This window comes from Lytechinus variegatus, chromosome 8, assembly GCF_018143015.1.
Source record: "Lytechinus variegatus isolate NC3 chromosome 8, Lvar_3.0, whole genome shotgun sequence".
NCBI lineage: Eukaryota > Metazoa > Echinodermata > Echinoidea > Temnopleuroida > Toxopneustidae > Lytechinus > Lytechinus variegatus.
The window spans coordinates 32212914-32230769 of NC_054747.1; the positions used below are offsets into that span (position 1 = coordinate 32212914).

A 17856-nucleotide genomic window follows, 5' to 3' on the forward strand; every position below is an offset into this window, starting at 1 on the left:
CTTTTCTCTGTCATATCACCTAGAGAAAAATCCAAGATACCGTTTGTGCTAGCCAAATTAGGTTTGTAATAATATCTGTGCGATTTTGCGTATATTGTGTCAAGTATTGGGATCATACAATAATTGAAACACTTTTGATATATTGGATGATTGTCTGTCGGTAAGTTGAGATTATTACCTTGGCTTATTACCATTTCATCATAATTATAACCAACCCCTGCTTCACCTCATTTCCTGAATTGCAAGAGCTATCAACATATTTTGGTTTTCATCATGATTATCATATTGATCTGAATTAATATGGTGGTCATATTCATGATCAAGAGAATCAGAGACAGATCACCTAATTCGTCCTCATCATGCTCATGACGAATTAAAATTCTAGTTATTATTATTATCATTATTATATACACCAATCAGTATGAAGGTAATTCCATCATAATTCAACGTTTAGGAACCAATATTGCTGAGGTACATGGATAATAACAGAGCGAGAGAGAGAGATTAAAACAAAAAGTTAGATATCCAATCGTTTGATGACATCTAATGTATAATATATTTTAAGCTTTAAAAACACCGAGAGAAATGGTTACGACAATGCGGTGGATCTATCATTCTGATTCCTTATTGCCATTCATTCTGAATAACTTTATTTGGATATATAATATGTATTTATTTTATGTGGTTCCAAGTTTTGCAAGACCGTAACTTTGATTAATATTGGACGTATGACTTTGCATTAGCATAATCTCTCATATTTTATTAAGAACCTACAATAGATTTTTTTCAATAATCATTTGACAATAACATATACACTGAACAGCACTGGTTATTATGAAAATGTGCCATTCCTTGCCTTTGAATAGGTGTAACAAAAAATAATTTTTCATTACACGTGATCCAATTGCGGAATCGAATCTATTTTAACATTTTTTTTCTTGTATAGAGATGAATTAAATATACCACAGGAGGTGAACGACAATGTGGCTTATGAGATGATTCAAAGCGGTGATAGAGGTGTGTAATAATGTTTTTTCAAATATTCCTTTTCATTCTACATGGTAGGGACACAATGGTGTTTTTGATATCAGATACATTTCCGTTGTCATATTCTATATATCTATATCTTGTTAAAGAGTATTCAACCTGATTGTATTTTGAAATAATTTTACACATATATGTGATGACTCATTCAAAAACTCTGGGTCAATAATTTATGTTTTTTAGATCCTCACATGAAGAGATGAATATTTGGCTTTTTCCCAAAATATACCTTAATAACTAAATGAAATCTAGATTTTTCACGCATATGCATAATTATTTTCTGTGCATTGAATCCGAAAGGACTGTTGGCATTTTGAATTTCCAATTTATTATACTAACCAAAAATATCATAGAACACCCCTTGAAGTCCATGGTTGTAGAATAAAAATGTTGTAACTTTTGCTGTAGTTCATATGGATTGATTGGTTTTGGAGTTTTAGGTAAAGTAGTGTATTTATTTGAAAAAAAATGTTTTATGTGGACTGCTGTGGCCCAGTGAATTAGTATCCGGACTTTGAAACAGAGGGTCGTGGGTTCAAATCCCAACCATGGCGTAATTTATCCCCATTGGGCTTCACTCAACCCAGCTGGGGTGAATGGGTTCCTGGAAGGAAATTGTTCCTTGAAATGCCGAGCGCTGGAAAGGCTGCTTGAGCTACAGCCGGGTAATAATATCCAGTTCTTTTGGAAGCCCATAGAGACGTTATTCCTAATGTGTTATGCGCTATACAAAGAAAAGACTATTATTATTGTGTTTCTGAAAATGTAGCATACACAGCATTACAACTCGATTCATCCCACTCCTTCGCCATTCGCCGTGAAAACGTGACCTTCTTCACTAGACTTGGCTCAATTGGACGGGGTGACTTCGGCGAGGTATGGAAAGGAGACCTCCGCTCAAAACAAAAACATCTCGATGTTGTTATCAGGCAAATTCCAGGTGATGTTTTGTAACCCGTTACGTTAAGAATAATTGTTAGAAAACAGTTTACAACCACATAATTTCGAACTGTTTATGGTTATGCTTCATTTGTAATCTCAATGAAAATTGAATTTCATTATTATCTTATCATGGTAGGATGTCATTCGGGACATGCAAACTCATTTTGGAAAGTAAACTATTTCAATTCAAAATTTGGTATGCGACGTGATTCCCCTACCATTAAATTACCCAACCACACTTGAATTGGAAGTGGGGGGAAGGAGGGGGGGGGGGGGGTTATCGTGCCCCTTTTGAAAAAAGAATCTATTCCGTTTTCATTTTCTCTTTGCTTTTCCAGAATATAGTCAAGAGGAAAGATTCCTGATAAGGATTGAAACATCCCTCTTTTTTGTTAGTTTTAAGACGTTCCCCTCTTTTAGTAGATTCCTTGATCCGCCCCTGTCACTGAAAATCTATTTAAAAAGAATGAAAATAAATTTTTATGTAAACTTATATTTTATATCTAATTGAAGATCGCGTGACAAAATCAGGACAAGTACTTCAAGGCATCAAGATACTTTATAAGCTATCGGATCAAACAAATATTGTCAAATGTCTCGGATATTGCAGTGAACAGGGTAAGTGAAGCATCTTGATTAATATTGACATTCCAAATAAAATTTCTGAGAGACAGTGAAAGGTATCCTCACTTTTTTAAATAACCGGTATAGTGCTTATTGGCCCCTTTCCATGTCAGAGGCACCCAATCGAGCAAGAGATGGTAACTTAACCCTGTCAAGGCCGGAGGGGGGGGGGCTCGGAGGCCCCCCCCTATACGAATTGCGCAATATTTTTGCCGTGCGAAATTTTTTGACCGCACCGCACACTGAGTTTTTACTTTCAAATCTTGCGCAACTTTTGAGACCAATTTTCCGTCACCCTGGCACGTGGTTCCGAAATTACGCAACATTTTGTAAGTGCATGTCAGACCGAAAATTGCTCAAAAACGTGATTTCGTGTACAAAGCCAATGCAAATTATTATTTTTAGTTTTGCTAGTCTAAATTTCTTCATGTCATGATTTTTATGATTACAGAAGAGTCCCCAACAAATTTCATTGAAAAAACAATGAAAAACAAAAGGTAAAAAAAAACAAAGAAATACAACCTCAATCGTCTTTTCTTCAGACAACCCCATTAGTCCCTGTACACTCCCAATATGCCACTTCAGAGTCCTACCAGCACGCCTTCCCGCCTTTACGCCCATTGGTGAACTTCACAAATCCTCCATATCCACCAAAACCTCATCCGTATGCCTACACGTCATTGCATCCTTTTTCACCACCGATATTCCAAACCCCCCGTCAGCCCCCACCCCCCGTTCAACCACCAATGTACAGTTGTCCTCAAAATTATTCATACCCCTTGTGGAAAAACATTCTTTGGTAGATTCTTTACTTGTAAAGGCTATTATGATGTAACTTTCTTTGTATCTTTTGTCTGCTTGTTGCTATGCATGATTTGACATATGGGCTGGCAAGTCTCATTAGCATAGTAATAGATAGGGTCGAAAGTTATTTTTTGCACTTGTTCAGAATTATTCATACCCTTGCCAATACCTCAACAAAAATGTCCTTTTATGACAATGCGCATTATTTTCACTGTCTGGGAATGTGCTATTCTTTGTTCTATAGTTATTTCAAGATGTTCCAATGAATTAAATACCCTCTTTGTTAAACAAGCCATTAAACAATGATGGAAAATGGCATCTTTTTAAAAGGGTATAAATACAGGAAAGCATTCTGGTTATTCTCAGTCTCTGATAATCATGGCCAAGAAGAAGGAGCTCAGTGAGGACCTACGGCAACTTCTTGTGAATGCCCACATTGAGGGAAAAGGTTACAAGGCCCTTTCAAAGCAGTATGACGTACCTGTGGCAACAGTCCAGAGCGTAATCAAGAAGCACAAGAGGTACAACACTGTGAAGAACCTTAGTGGGCGTGGCAGGAAGTGCAAGGTGTCCCCTAAACTTGCCAGGAAAATCTGCAGAGAGGTCAACAACAACCCCCGGACCACAACCAAGGCCCTACTTGAAACGCTTGACCGGTCAGGGATGAAGGTGTCCCGTCCACCATCGAGCGAGTCTTGCACAAAGGAGGTCTCCATGGATGCAGGCCTCGGAAGACACCGTTGCTCAGGAAGAAACACCTGAAGGCTCGACTGGCCTTTGCTAGAGGTCATCTGAAGCAAAATCCAAGCTTTTGGTCAACCATCCTGTGGTCTGATGAGACGAAGTTGGAGTTATTTGGCCATATGGATGTTGAATACGTCTGGAGGAAGAAAGGGGAAGCATACAATCCAAAGAACACTGTGCCAACCGTCAAGCATGGTGGTGGGCACATAATGCTATGGGGATGTTTCTCTTCCAGTGGCACAGGGAACCTCGTTAGAGTCAAAGGAATCATGAAAAAGGAGGATTACATCCAGATCCTTGATGAGAACTTGAAGGAATCTGCCGAAAAACTCCAGCTTGGCCCCAACTGGAAGTACCAACAAGACAATGACCCAAAGCATACCGCAAAGCTGGTGAAGAAATGGTTCAAGGACCATGATTTCAACGTCCTAGAATGGCCAAGTCAGAGTCCTGACCTGAATCCGATCGAGAACTTGTGGCGAGACCTGAAAGTCAGAGTGATGGCTAGGAACCCGACCAACCTGACCCAGCTTGAGGCCTACGCCAAGGAAGAATGGGCCAACATCCCGCAGGAGACGTGCAGGAAGCTTGTGGACACTTACCGGAATCGTCTAGAAGCAGTCGTAAAGAACAAAGGCTATGCTATTGACTATTAATGAAAGACATTGGACTCAGAAAACCTAGGGTATGAATAATTTTGAACATGACATTGTTTGAATATCTATGAATAAAATACCCCTGAAAAGAGAAATTTCTTGAATTGTGCATTGTTGTTATTCTTTCACTAGTAGGTCACACATAAATCATAGAGAAACTTGATAAAATGCATTCATTTCATCACAAACATGAAAAATCACAAATATCAACAAGGGTATGAATAATTTCGAGGACGATTCTATAACTACACGCCAAGACGAAGATCGACTCCCGCGACGCGTTTTGGTTCCCATGGAAACAGAGCCTATGCATCAGTAGTCCGCGGAACGACCACAATGTACGGAAGATGTTGCGAATATTGCGGCGAACCCAATCATAGGGCTCACACATGCAGACACGGAATCCAACTCCAATGTCGCCGCTGTAGTCAGTTCGGACATAAAGAAAAGTATTGCACTTATTAAAAAACAGGCCAAGAAGAGTGTGCCAATGATGGACACTCGTCTGTGCACCTCGATGAACCTCCACGTTTTAATCTTAATAAAAACAATCTCAAATGTATATCGTTGAATGCAAGGAGTGTCGTAAATAAAATTGACGAAATAAGGACAATTATTGAACATGATACACCTGATGTTTTTTTATTCCTGAAACTCATTTATGTCCGGAAATTTTATCTTCTGAGATTTTTCCTCAATATTTTAACGTGATAAGAAAAGATAGAAATAGACGTGGTGGAGGAATTCTCATCGCGTACCAAAATAGTTTGTCGGTACTCCGAAGAGAAGACCTCGAGACTAAGTGTGAAATTATCTGGTGCGAAATATTGTTTAAAGATACAAAGTCTATTCTTCTTGGAGTTTTTTACAGACCCCCGAATAGTAAGATAGATATTGTATATGAACTTGATAAATCTATGTCTTTAATAACACAAAATGGTAATAAATTATGCAATGTAATCTTAACAGGAGACTTTAATTTCCCAAGTTTGAAATGGATTAACGGATATAATGCCGCATCCGAAAATTCGGAGTTAACTAAGTATTTTATTTCAATCATTGAAAACAATTTTCTTTATCAACATGTTAATCAACCGACAATGATTACGGATAAGACAGGCAGCATTTTAGATTTATTATTTACGTCTCATCAATCAGATGTTTCAAACGTTGATATCACTCCTGGTATAAGTGACCACGAGGCTATAAGTTTTAATATTTGTTATATGAGCAAAACTGAATTTAAAAAGAAACATACATATTTTTATTCTAAAGCTAATTTTGAAAAGTTCAGAAGAGATTTGACAAGCATAGTACTTTCTTAGGAAAACGGAGATGTAAAGGAATATTGGCAGTTTATTAAATCCGCCGTAAAAAAAGATTTGTGATGCAAATGTTCCACATGGGAATTTGAGGAAAGGATCAAATGTTCCCTGGGTAGATAAGGTTTTAAGGAAAATGATGAGAAAAAGAAACAGATTTTTTAAAAAAGCTAAAAGAACAACTAAAAAAAGTCCATTGGGAAAAATATAAACAATTGAGAAAAGAAGTAAAAAAGAAACTTAAAAGAAACTATATAAATTATTTGCGAAATGATATATGTAACAATTTAAAACACAGTCCAAAACGCTTTTGGAATTTTATTAAGTCTAGAAAATGTGACCGTGGTACAATAGATTGTTTAAAGGTAAATGGTACAATTATTACAGAAGATAAACAAAAGCTGATGTTTTTAATGAACAATTTAATCAAATATTTAGTAATCATGTTACCCTTGCTCACCCTGAATTCACATGTAATGTACCTATTATGGAGGATGTTCAGTGTACCGAAGCCGAAGTTTTAAAACTGTTAAAAGATTTAGATGTATCACAGGGCGCAAGGACCCGATGAATTACCACCACGTTTGTTGAAAGAAGGTGCGGAACAATTGGCACCTGCCCTTTGCAAGCTTTTTAATATGTCTTTATCATCAGGTGTCCTGCCAGATGATTGGCAAAGAGCAAATGTATGCCCACTGTACAATAAAGGTAGCAACAGGATCCTGTTAATTATCGTCCTATATCACTTACTTTTGTTACATGCAAAATCTTAGAACGTATTTTCTGTAAACACCTTATTGAACACTTTAACAAATATAACATATTATGTGATAATCAACACGGTTTTCGCCGAAAAAGAAGTTGCGAAACACAACTTATAGAAGCAATCAATGATTGGAGTTATAATATGGAGTCTGGTTCTAGCGTCCACATTGCCTTTCTCGATTTCGCCAAGGCGTTTGACAGTGTCCCCCATGATCTTTTACGAACAAAACTAGAAATGTATGGTGTTACTTCTAAAAATTTACAATGGATTATGAATTTTTTACAAAATCGTTACCAAAGAGTTGTTATAAACGGTGAATGTTCGTCGTGGATTAAAGTTAAATCCGGTGTTCCCCATGGGACAATTTTGGGTCCGGTGTTATTTTTATCCACAATATTTCATCCACTATTCGATTATACGCAGACGATTGTATAGTATACCGTCCTATTTTCACTGTTAATGATTGTAAAATATTGCAACACGATTTAGAAGTTTTAAGCAAATGGTCTGAAACTTGGAAGCTCGATTTTAATTTAACTAAGTGTAAAATTATGAAAATGTCACGAAAGCATCATGATATAACATATATGTACTCTATTAATGGACAGGAACTATTAGACGTTAAATCTGAAAAATATTTAGGTATCATAATAAATGATTCTTTAAACTGGAACGATCAATGTATGGATTTACATATAAGATGCAACAAAATAATGGGAATTATTAGAAGGAATTTTGTTAATTGCCCAATATCTATTTTAAAAAGTCTTTTTGAAACATTAATTCGTTCACGTCTAGAATATTCATGTATAGCATGGGATCCCTACAGAATAAAATATAAAGATATGATTGAACGCATCCAAAAACGTTACGTCAGGATGATGTCCAAAGATTGGACTTCAAAGTATAACGAGTTATTAAAACGGTTTAAAATAAACTTATTAGAGAAAAGACCTAAATACCATCGGCTTGTTTTTTTTTTTATAAAATCGTTCACAACTTGATTAATGTAGGAGAAGTGAATAGGTGCACACGAGCAAATAGAATAGGAAGAAATGATCACATTTATAAGATGAATGTTCCATTTGCTAGTAAAGATAATTACATGAAGTCCTTCTATCCTCGAACAATTAATGAATGGAATCATCTCCCACAAATAGTAGTTAGCAATCAATCACTTTATACATTTAAATCAGCTTTGTTAAAATATCTCCAATTAGACACCTGAATTATCATTTTGCAAATTTAGTACTTTGAAGAATTATTTATTATCTCCCTGCTGTAGTTTTATTTTCATATGATATTTGATATTCTGCCTATTTGTTTTTCTTATCTAATGTTATTGATTAAGTATTGTTTTTTATTCTGGGATGCCTACTTGTATGGGTTTTTCTAGACCTTGTTTGGCAATCCAAGACAGTATGTAAATATTTCATTTTATTTGTCTGAATAAATTCAAATCAAATCAAATCAAAGAAATTGCAAAAAACAATATAATACATAAGAAAATGATTTGATATCACAATTTTATATTCATTTATTCTTGCTAAGGACACCACAAAGAGTTTCTATACCAAAAATTAGTACATTTGGAGCTTTGTTTAGGGAGTTAGAGGAAAAAGTATGATTTCGCATACTAATTACGCATAAATTAGCATAATCACTTAATAGCGATTCGCATGAAATAAATTACTATACAATCTTGTAGATTATGTCCCAAACAACCCGCGTGCCAATTTTCGGCGCGATCGCGCGGTCGACGGCCGAGATCTTAGGGGGGGGGGTGGCTGGGAGCCCCCCCCCCCCCCCGCCATAGGAACTCCCAAAATACCCCGGCCTAGATAAAGGGAGATGGCAAAGTGCAGATTGTAATGGGCAAAATGTCCCCAAGAGATAGGAAGAGAGGGGTGGTGATGAGTCTTCTTATCCCTCACGTGGCAACCAGGAATTCAATGAAACAGTTTAATAATAACTCTCCAAATACAAAGCAGAAGCCAGTGGTTTACTAACTTAATGACGTCGCGGGGTTAACCTTTCTCTAACGATCTACTATTCATGTAGGCAGTATTCTCTATGAGTTCATCTCAGGGGGTACACTCCTTACCCATCTACAGACTTCAGGGGTGCAATCTCAACCCATGTACAGCAATCTCAAACCAAACGATGTTCGTATTGATGAGGGTACACTACTTAACTTGGCTTGGCAGGTTGCTAAAGGAATGCAGTTCCTTGCATCTAAGAAGGTATTTTTTAATGAGATTTCTTAACCCTAAAAGGACTGCGTGATATTTCCAAAAAGATAGCGCAGCAAAATTTTATGACTTTTTTTCAAAGTCTCGCGCAACTTTTGAGTCTAAATTCGCGACGTAGGTATCGCGACCTCGCGTGACTTTTTACGAGACAATGTCATTGCCGAAAATGGGTAATTTTTATACTTTGTGTACAGAGTCTATGGGAGATGAAATTCATAAAAGGGTGATTATTGTTCGTTGGTCTGCTCAATTAATTTAAGGTTTGATTTAGGTTATAAATAGTTTGTAATGATTTTCATTGAAAAAAAAAGATGAAAAAAGATGAAAAATACAGAAATACATAAGAAATTTGAAAGGCATAAGGAAAGAAATACATATGGACAAATTGGCTTTCACAATTTTTCTTTGTGGAAACCTTTAAAGTAGATTACAATGATGACATCTGAAAAAATGAATAAAACTTGAAATGAAATTGGGTGTTTAATATGAAAATTATTTTTTCATGAATAAAGTTGTATATTTTATTCAAGATAAAAAAAAAAGATTTTCAGATATTTTAAATAACTAACTTGTATTTTATGTGGTAAAGAATGTGCGTGCCAAATTTAGGTGCGATCGCGCAAATGGCACCTGAGATCAGAAGGGGGATCATGACACTCCCCCCCCCCCCCCCCCCACTTACATCTCAAATATCCAAGTCCTTTTAGGGTTAACAAAAAAGGGGAATAAGAAGAGGAAATGAATGCAGTTGGTGTTTTTAATTAAAAATCGGCTTTTAGGCTGAAAGGGACCCTTGAGGTCAGACTTGAATAGCTTGATCGGTCCAAGATAGAAAATTATTTTCGCAATTAGGGTTGCAACCCTGTACAACCATTCCATCAGAAATATTTTTGACAGCCATGCTCTCCAGAAACCTAATTTAATTTTCGTTTTGAAACATTACAGGAATAGGAAAGGTTTATAGCTCCTTTGTCTGTCACTACAGATGTTCAACGAGAGATTTGACTACTTTCATAAAGATCAGAACAGATGTATACATTAATGACTTTATATAGTTGCAGGTGTATTTCTCTTTTCTTCAGATAATCCATGGATCTCTCTGCGCTCACAATGTGTTACTTGGAGAGAGAAAGCAATGTAAGATATCAGACTATGGACTTTCTTCATCGTTCTTTGGTGACGTAGCTGTAAGTGTGACTCGTTATGCCTTACAATAATGAATGTTACATGTTGTAGGCTTGTTATAGAGATTTTCTCCAATTTGATAATTTAATAATGTAAATTAAAATATATGATTCTAAATGAAGCGAGGCTGGGACCCCGATTCACTTGACCCTTGACTATGATCCTCAGCCTGCAACTATACCAGTCTGTTATTGCTTATTCGGCCAGTATTAAGACATCTTTGACATTTTATAGGTTCACTGCAGATAATAATTTCCAATCGCTTGAATTATTGTTATCGCAAGATTCTTTGTAATCTTCACACCGTCCTATTTAGAAACCAACCAGATGGAGTTCACCAGAAACCATGGCAACGGGTGACAAAACAACAGAAGGAGACATTTGGTCTTTTGGTATCGTCTTGTGGGAAATTGTGACACTGGGTAAGAAAGGAGTTTTGTGTGTAAATGTCTAATATCTTAGTCATATATCAGACAATAACAATGATTGGTTTAATGATAGTGGTGATTATGATTGTCGATGATTAACATGGTAAATGATTGCGATAAAAGGCAAAATACAACAAAAGCAACATCTTTACTTTTACTACCATGACTACTGCTGCTACTACAACTACAACAACAACAACAGTGACAGAAATATCAAAATAACATTTTACATGATATCCTTATTCGGCTCGAAAGATAATGACATCAACATTCTAATAATATATAAAACGCCGGGTGATGTTGAACATTATAAACAAGGGATTGATACTTGTTACAAATAAAGTTATTGAGATAAGGTATGGTTAAACCTGTGACTGACAATCAGATGTATAATATACTGTATAACATTAGACGCAGTAAGTTTAGCTGTGATAAACTGATAAAAAAATTTGTCATTTACGCCTTTTTCAGTTGTGGACATATGCAAATATCTTTATCGGTGTCGAAATACATGTATTGATTATAAGGAATCAATATTTGACATGTTAATACTTCTACTTCTAACAATATATAATTATTTTGGTCAACTTCTAGATGCATGATATTCAGATTCTTCATAATATCATTTTTGCTTTTACATTCTGATAGGTGCAAGGCCATACCCAAATATGACATTCAGCACGGTTCAGACGGAGGTTGCTAAAGGTTACCAGATGCCATGCCCTCGTCACTGTGCACAAGAAGTGTAATACTTATTTGTTATCAAAAATCTAAAACTTGCTTGACAAGGATTACTAGGATTGTACATGGACCTCTAAAGAATTTCGCTTGTCATTTGCTCTCCTAAATTTCATTAACCGTACATGTATATGTCCCAAATTCACAACAAAGATAAAAAAAAATCAATCTTATTGGCCCGAATTCACAAAGGTGGACTAAAGTTATACCCGGGGTATAAAACGCGTCATTTGACGTCATTTTAATCCATGGACTAAAGTTAGTACCTAGGTACTAACTTTTGCGATTCACAAAGGTGGACTAAAGTTATACCGGGGTATAAAACGCGTCATTTGACGTCACGATTTAGTCAGCTCTTTGGGGTGGACTAAATCGGTGGATTAAAGTTAGTCCACGGTTTTAACCAATCAGAGAGCAGCATTGCGGTTGCAGAAAAGTTTGCTGCAAAAAAAAAGTTTTTTGGACGGAGACGAGATTCGGTGTGATCGGCTTATCTAAAGCTTAAAATTTCACGACTTCGACCGAGATTGTAAGTAAATTACATAATTTATTGGAGCTTAAATCATGACGGAGAATTCAGTTCCATCTGTAACTATCATTGATAGCTTTAACTTTCCAAAAAGTGTACTCGAAAACTTGAAATGGTATCTTTAATCATTGTTATCGTCGCGTCTCTAAGCTGCTCAGTCCCAGCCATGTATTTTTGTGTGCGTTCTTGGTTATCAGATGAGCAGTGCAGTGCGAGACGCAATTAGCAGTCACACTCACAGGCGAGGTAGGCGTGATTGAAAGGCCGATACTAGTTATGCCAGGCAGTGATTTTGAGTGATTTTCGATTTTGTGTGATTTTCATGGAATTTTTGTTGTCTACGATACCCCTGCCAACACAATACTGTGCATCGAATTTTGTCTGAAAAGTGAATCAAGACCAAGGAGAGCAGCGATAAAAATAAATAAAAAAAAAATTCTAACGTTACAAATACAAGAGCCGGTCTAACGTTAGACATTCTACCCTGGGCTGGCTTTGCCTTGGCTTGGATAGATGGCCAGGCTTACCTGGTAGCCATGTTAGAGTTAGTCCTACAACATCGTTGGAGTAAAAAAAAAAAATTAATAAGGGTCAACTCGAGTCTAACTAAGGCTAAGCCCTGATTTAAATATTTTTGGAAAAAAATGTTTTAAAAAGATTGGGTTCCACTCACCACTGTTTACTCCAACAGCTGTATATGAACTTGATTTTAATATGACTTTGATTTTACTAAAACTAAGTTTTACTTACCTTCGGCATCGCATTTGCGATCACTTCTAGATTTACGGTGTCGTCAAAACAAAAAATAATGGAAATCCTAGGCCTAATTGAATAATTTGAGTAATTCTAACTGAGGTCTAACTTTGAAAATTCTATCTTTTGGGGTTATTTTCTCTACCCCACTCTCTTTGTTTCAAGTATTTTTTTTTCACAAGGTGTCCTTCCAATGTTAAATCCACACGAGACCGCACATAACTACAAGTGCATTTGATCTTTAGTTCTAAACATTTGTAGTAGACCGATAAATAGGTTTATTTCTGTCAGAGATATGCTCCCCTGAGACTTCATGTGGCTCCGCAGCATCCCCTCTCACAAAAAAATCAGAAAATGTTGAAAGACTCCTTTGAAACAGCGGATTTTATCATTCTACAATTGTACCTGCTTTTTATTTTTTTCTTTGATATAAGGCCTAGTACATTGCAGTATGATTGATGAATAAATATTTTTTTCATTCTTTTTTTTCCTTCCATATCAGAAACAGACCATACTCGGCAGATTGTGAGATTGTGATCAATCAAGACGACAAACATGGCTCACATTTTTGAACTGCTGTGCCTTCTTGCAACAGAGTGAGGTATGTCTTATCAATTCATATTGAAAAAAATTAGATATCATTAAAATGGCATTTTGCATTTAGTGTTATTTCTGTGATTTGAATTCATCTTGTAATTGTTAATGTATCATGTATGTTACTTTTTCATTCTTGTCATAGTAATTGACAAAAAGGAAGAGGGGGGGGGGGACCTTGCTTGTATGTTATAAGCATATGTGTACTGGTCACTAGCTTTTTTTTAAAGGCTTGTTGATCTCCAATTAATCCTGACATTTTGTTGAATATTTATTTAAAAGAGAGAAAAAAGCATAGTCTTATGAATGCCAGGGGGGATGGATGTAGAATAAAAAGTTTAATGAGACTTTGATGAAGATTCATGAAAATATGTTATTCGAAAGTCACTCGCAAGCAATACCCTCTTTTTGTGTAAACAATGTTCCATAAAATTAGTGCCTTGCCTTCACTATTCAAGCCAATTGAAAGTGATTCAGCATCTCTTAGACGCGCATGGTTTGATCAATGATGATGATCAGCAACAATTGGCAGTTTTCTTTCTTCACATTTACAAGTACATGTAGGTAAATAGAAAAGCTACTCATGACAATTAGACATTTTTATCTTTTTTTAGGGATTTCTGTATAATCTTTGACATTCTGTTCCTCACTTTAAACACTTTTGAATTAAATGAAATTCAAAGAGTAAATTGCCCATTCATGATGACTCTTAAACACAATCTTTCAACTTCCATGCAGATTCAGCAACACATAGGAAGACCACAGCATGGATTAAGAGACAGGAAGAATCCATTTGAATGCTACAAGGATGAACCTTTTAGAGTGGGCTACCAACAGAGAGAAACAACACATTGCCTGACATGTTACATGTTTTGACAGGACTTTGTTTTTATGCCATTGGTGAGTTTGCATATGCGAACTATAAAGCAGAAGGTAATGGGGGGGGGGGTCAAATTATGTTCTATGAAAGCGATTCTCCAGGCCAAAAATAATGAGATTTTTATAAAGAAAAATTCGGCTCGCAAAAACCATCAATATTGGATGGAGAATTATGAATTGATTCAATTTTAAAGTTTTACATTACTTGGGGGAAACAGTTCTGTGTATCCTCATGAATGCAATATTCACATCCCCACTTGTTCTCTAGTGATTTGAAATTATAATCGTTCATTTTTTTCCTCCAGGAATGTAAAAATGTGGTTGACTGCTGATTATATATTTAAGATAGTTATTGCGAGTTCAGAATAATGTAAGGATCAAGGGTTGGAAGTATCTAGTCATGAAAATTAAGTTTTATGTTTTGCATAGCATGCAGATTTTCCATTAAGTAATTGTCGCCAGAGCAAATATCGTGGAACCCTTGTACATTCATGTATGGAAAATGTGTGGATGTGACATCATCAGGCCACTTCTTGCATATTAATGATAACATGCACATGGTTTACAGAAATAATTAATGCAAAACCTAATATAATTCATCATCCAAATTGTATGATTTTTGTTTCTGCTTTCAGTCAGGAGTACAGGGAGCGGGAGTGTTGGGAGTATTTCAGAGAAAGGTTTTTGTGGAAATGAAACATGTAACCCTTTGGGTTGCAAATGGGTGGGGATTTTATTTTTCTCTCATTTTTTTTACAATGTAGCAACATTTTTTAATACAAATATGTCATTCAAGTGGGAAATTATCATGAAGGATGGTTTATAATCACCCAAAAAGAAATATTGGTATGTCATTCCAGCTTAAGAGAGATATTCTCCATTTTGCATGGATTGTTATTGCAGTAGATTTTTTTTAGTGAATCTAAGAAAAATCTCTTTAATCAGTTCCAGTGCATCATAAACATCAGCTCATAACAGAAGCACAATGTTTGCAAATGTAAATGGTAAAGTATCAATTGGCTTTCATATCAATAAAGCAATTACACAACATCACTTATCATTCATTAACTAAAGGTACCTTTTAGAAGATGCAAGCAGACAAAGCAACTATATCATAGTCATCCGTGTGCAGAATCATCAAAGATTTTTCTGAGGCAATGGCAAGGAGTAACAGTTAATGAAGTGTCCGATGACGAGAAATTCAAACCACCCAGCGACAATTTGATGATTGCTACAGGTTTCCAAGAGTCGTAGGTGCTATCGATTGGGGCCATGTCTACATCAGGAGTCCTGATGGGGAACAAGCCCTGTACTTAGCAGGAAGAACAGGTCTTCTGTAAATGTATAGGTTGGTATACACACTCAGTTTTCAATTTGATATTCTCTGTATTCAACACCTACTAGATGTATGTGATAATGAAGAAAACATATATTGGCCCCTACTACATACTGTATTTAATCAAATTTCAATCTTGTTGGTCAAATTTTCTTGTAATTTTATACTCTTTATATGTGAAATAAGACAATTTTAAAGATTTCACAGAAGAAAAAAATATATAATCTGCTAACTTTCCTATTGCAGGAGAAATGAAAAATAGTAAAAAAAAAATGCATTTTGCTCTTCAGGTAAAGGGGGTATTAATTGCTTGATCAATGAAGATATATTTCCAGAAAGAATAACGAAGAGCAAATTTTTTAATATTCATTTTGTTTTGATCCTTATTGCAGGTATCCGTTGCTCCTCTCTTTGATGAATTCCTGCCTGCATTCTGTTGTCAATAGAAAAGGACCATGTGCTTTGGGTATTAAGCATTCCATTGGATTATCTGTGTATGAAAGTGGACACTTGTGATCACAAAATGGTAGCTTAGTTGATAGGATGTATTCATGCATTCCGATTTATCATTAGTGATCAAATGACCATCTTGCTTTTAAAAACCCAAATTCACAACATTTTTCTTGTTTGACAAAAGGTTTGGGATGTGAATTCCAGGAAATAAATGACACACACGATGGGCTAATGTATAAGCAGGGATGTGAGAGGTATAAGCAACATTTTGCTCATGCTTAACTAAGTTTGGCATGAGATGGTCTTGGTCATTCTTATGATTCAAGTCTATTTTTATACCATTTTTTTTAAACAACAATCAGTGTTTGAAGCCTCATGATTTCAATATCAAAACCTCTTTGTTAATTAAATGGTCATATTTCTAAGCATATGCAGCTTCCTAATTTATCAAATTTAAATTATATAATATCATTTTTGCTGAATATCCTTTTTTTTCCCACCTATTTTCATAGGCACTAAGATACATTTCTGTAGTAAGCACTATATATACATTGCAAGCTATTATCATTTGTTTGATATTACTATTTTATGATAGAATCATCCTTTAATTTCTTTCAGAAATATAATTGCCTAATTACCTGTGATATTCATGCTTTAGCTGTAGAGTTTAAAATCTTGACTAAACTTTTTTTAATCCATTGTTTATCTATTTTTATTCAGAGTTTCTGATGCATTGTTAAGAAAATGTAAACAGTCTATTCAATCTTCGTATCATTATGTAAAGAATTTCAATCTACTTTTAAAAAAAAATAATGTACAAAATAAACTGCTCTGTCTACTACACATGTACATATAAGCTTTGATTTTAAAGGTCAAGTCCTCCCCAGAAAGAATTCGATTTGAATTAATAGAAAAAAATCAACCTAGCATAATGCCGAATATTTCATCAAAAATGGATGTAAAATAGGAACGTTATGACATTTATAAGTTTGGGTTATTTTTCACAACACAGTTATATGTGGAGATCAGTGGCATGCAAATGAGACAGTCAATGATGTCCTTCACTATTTCTTTTGTTTTTGTTGTATGAATTGTACAACATTTCATTTTTTACAGATTTGACATTGAGGGCCAACTTGACTAAACTAAATTATATTATTAAAATAATGCAAATTCCACATGCTCAGGGAGTGACTAATCTTGGGTTCACTTGACAATGAAGAGAAATTCGAATATTTCATCTAGTAGAATAAAAAGAAATAGTTTGCATACCGACCTGGATGTACATATAAACTGTTATGTGTGGTCAAGCGAAACTTTAAAAATGTCATAATTTAATATCTTTACATCAGATTTTGATGAAATTTTCAGTGTTACACTTGTTTGATTTTTCTCTTTTTATTCAAATCAACTTTGTGGGGGTGGACTTGTCCTTTTATTTTGATATCGTTTTCAAGTAATTGTGTCAGGAGAAAACAAAAATGAAATTCTTTTATCAATTCTGTCCATATGCTGCATGGTTCATCGTTCTTGCAGGAAGCAAAAAATAAATTTATATAAGAAAGACTGCAAAGGAGAGATTAATGTTATGTGTAAAGCAGGGGCGGTGGTAATGGTATGTTGGTAAAGGTTGTGTATGAAGAAAGTCAAGTGATTGCTTGCTTGTGCAGGAGGATATACTTCAAGAAACTTGTTGTAGGCTATACTGCAAAATTATTTATAGTAAAACTTTTGAGAGAAAAGTATTTGGCACGTTAAGATGCACAATAATGTACATGTGATGGAAGCAAATGAGAAATGAAAGGAG

At 35.3% G+C, this 17856-nt stretch overlaps 1 protein-coding gene and 1 long non-coding RNA gene across 3 annotated transcripts in view; both read left to right on the forward strand.

Moving 5' to 3' along the window:
* Window positions 1-17856, forward strand: part of LOC121419652 (angiopoietin-1 receptor-like) — a 34121-nt gene that overhangs the window by 12479 nt on the left and 3786 nt on the right. Inside the window, exons 9-15 of the mRNA XM_041614110.1 lie at window positions 947-1017; window positions 1814-1984; window positions 2500-2604; window positions 8964-9145; window positions 10237-10341; window positions 10656-10761; window positions 11416-11512. Coding sequence (XP_041470044.1) covers window positions 947-1017; window positions 1814-1984; window positions 2500-2604; window positions 8964-9145; window positions 10237-10341; window positions 10656-10761; window positions 11416-11512 — 837 coding nt within the window. The remainder of the gene's footprint in view (window positions 1-946; window positions 1018-1813; window positions 1985-2499; window positions 2605-8963; window positions 9146-10236; window positions 10342-10655; window positions 10762-11415; window positions 11513-17856) is intronic.
* LOC121420363 lies at window positions 11681-16849 on the forward strand. 2 transcript variants are annotated; one of them, XR_005970749.1, is made up of 5 exons: window positions 11681-12034; window positions 13290-13388; window positions 14120-14314; window positions 15335-15608; window positions 15989-16849. It is a non-coding gene; the product is annotated as an uncharacterized LOC121420363 (long non-coding RNA). The 2 variants fall into 2 exon arrangements; XR_005970748.1 differs by having other exon boundaries at window positions 14120-14281.